Source organism: Alligator sinensis, unplaced genomic scaffold (genome assembly GCF_000455745.1).
Source record: "Alligator sinensis unplaced genomic scaffold, ASM45574v1 scaffold758_1, whole genome shotgun sequence".
Lineage (NCBI taxonomy): Eukaryota > Metazoa > Chordata > Crocodylia > Alligatoridae > Alligator > Alligator sinensis.
In genome coordinates, this window is record NW_005842457.1 from 1002715 (window position 1) to 1004939 (window position 2225).

General features: G+C 48.2%; 1 protein-coding gene across 6 annotated transcripts in view; it reads right to left on the reverse strand.

The window, feature by feature from the left end:
- The window catches only part of RBKS (ribokinase), a 94342-nt gene that overhangs the window by 40717 nt on the left and 51400 nt on the right, over nt 1-2225 (reverse strand). For all 6 annotated transcript variants that reach the window (XM_025212344.1, XM_006030674.3, XM_025212343.1 and 3 more), the window contains one exon: nt 8-62. In XM_025212344.1, the coding sequence (XP_025068129.1) occupies nt 8-62 (55 nt within the window). The remainder of the gene's footprint in view (nt 1-7; nt 63-2225) is intronic.

The window sequence follows — 2225 nt, forward strand, 5'->3', positions numbered from 1 at the left end:
AAGAGTGTAAAATTGTGGATGTAGGTCAGCCTGGGCTGGAGCAGGATTAAATAAGGTCTTTACTGCAAAAGAATGAAAATAAATTGTCCAAATTACTCGTATTCACAAGCCATCGATTGAAACCCAAAACTCTCAGTTGCCATGGCTAATATTTTAGCCACACCAACTGACTGCCCCCCCATATGCAAATTACTTACCAATACACAACAATTAATAAACCTGTTCTCCTTTTACAGGAAAGTTAAATGTTTTAATAATTCTATCATGATTTTCCCTGACTTAACTTTCATCCTTCTGCTTTTAGGAGTACAGGATAAGTTTCAAGAAGTGTTAAAAAATTATTAAACAAAAAAATCTTCAAGGAGCTGATAGTGATATTAAACTGTCATCTTCCACGTGCATTCATCACTAGAAGATGAGGGAATACTTTGCTAGTGGGTGATACTGATATTTACTGACAACAGAAGAATAGCAAGACACAGGCAGGCTGGGATCCATTCCCAGCTCTGGAGGGCAGTGTTCTTATGAACAGACTATTTTGCCCACTCCTCACAAGCTCAATTCTGTCCTGTCCTCTTCAACCTTCCCCTGTCCCAGGCTTCTCTCTTCCTTGCTCCTGGCTCCTTCTTCCAGTCCAATTTTCCATTCTTTAGGATTCTCATCCCCATGCCAGTCTCCTTGCCTAGTCATGCCTAATATCAATCCTTGTAAGTACCTGTCCAAATTCCCCTACATACTCCCAGTTTGCTTGCCAAGTCATTCCCAATTCCACTTCTCTCTCCTCTCCAGTTTTTGCTCAGGCATTTTCATTTCCTTCTTAATTCCTTGTCTGTTCCCCTATTCTCCCCCTCCCAAATTCAGCCCTCATTATCCCGCCCCACATCTGTGTCATTTCCCCCTGGTTTCTAATCTCCCCTCCTTGAGCACCTCACCTAGACTCAGGGCCTTGTTACATCTAACGCTGAAAGCTATACAAACGTTAATCAGCTTAGCGTTGTTCCGCTTAGTGGAGCAGTTATGTTTTAAGGTGAAAATCCTTCTCTGGCTGGTCTTCACCTGCACAGCTGTGATTTGCCACTAGAGGCTTGGTGACCAGAGGCAGGGCTAGGAGCTAAGGGAAGGGCCGACTCACTGCTTCTGCTGGGCAAAGAGCAGGCCCATCACCGTGTCAGCTGCAGTGAGACCCAAGAGACTAACGGAAGCAGCTTCCCTGGTGCTCTCTGGTCTCTCTGAAACCGACAGTGGCTTTGCGATGAGAGCAGGGCTGTCGGGCTTAAGCCCTGGCATCCCTGCTCTCAGCACAGAGCTGCCACAGCTTGATGAAACCAGACAGCCCCCAGCAAAGCAACCTGGTCTTGTTGAGCTGTGGCAGCTCTGCACTGAGAGCCGGACTTCAGCCCAACAGCCCCACTCTCAGTGCAGAGAGCCCCAGGGAGGTCGCAGCCCTAGACCTCGCACAACTCTGCCTGGCAGAGCCCCAGAGAAAGCTCCTCGCTGCCCAGATCTGAGCTCTGAAGGGCCTGATCCTTTTTTTCTCTGGAGCCGTGACTCAGCAGTGGCCACTGTGTTCGCGGATGCTGAAGGACTTCAACTTGGGCAGAATAGCTGTCTGGAGTGGCCACACCTTAACGGAACAGGGGCAAAATTTGGCAGACTGGAGATAATCCTGCCCTTGAGTGGCGTAATTTTAAAATGAATAACAAGTGCTTTAAGCCACTTAAAAGGTGTTAACGTGCAGCCAAGCCAGGTATTAAAAGCTCCAGAAGCCACCTAAAGTTACCGTGTGACAAGGTCCTCAATGTCTCCTGTCCCAAACCCTTGCCCAGATGGCCTTAGTCTCCACATTTCCCACTCCATGAGATCCATTTTCCCTCATCAACATCTTATCCCAACCTAGCAGTCCTCTGTCCCATGTTTATTGCAAAGCTTGTCCCAGTGTCCAGTCACACCTTACAGCTTCCAGTGAAAGCTGGCTCCCTTCTCCCACCAACAGTTTACAGAAGTCCTAGCCACCCCCTCAGCATGCTTGTCTCAATCTACTCTTCCTGTCCAGCACACTCTTATCTGCCCCCGTCTATTCCCCACCCTGACATTCACATTCAGCAGCTTTCTTCTCCATGTTGCCAACTCCTTGCCATGGGGTGGTCACTGGTCATAGACAGGACAAGAAAAGCAGGTTACCATCTCTCAGTTTCAGTGCCTAGCCCCTAGGCTAGGGCAGTCAC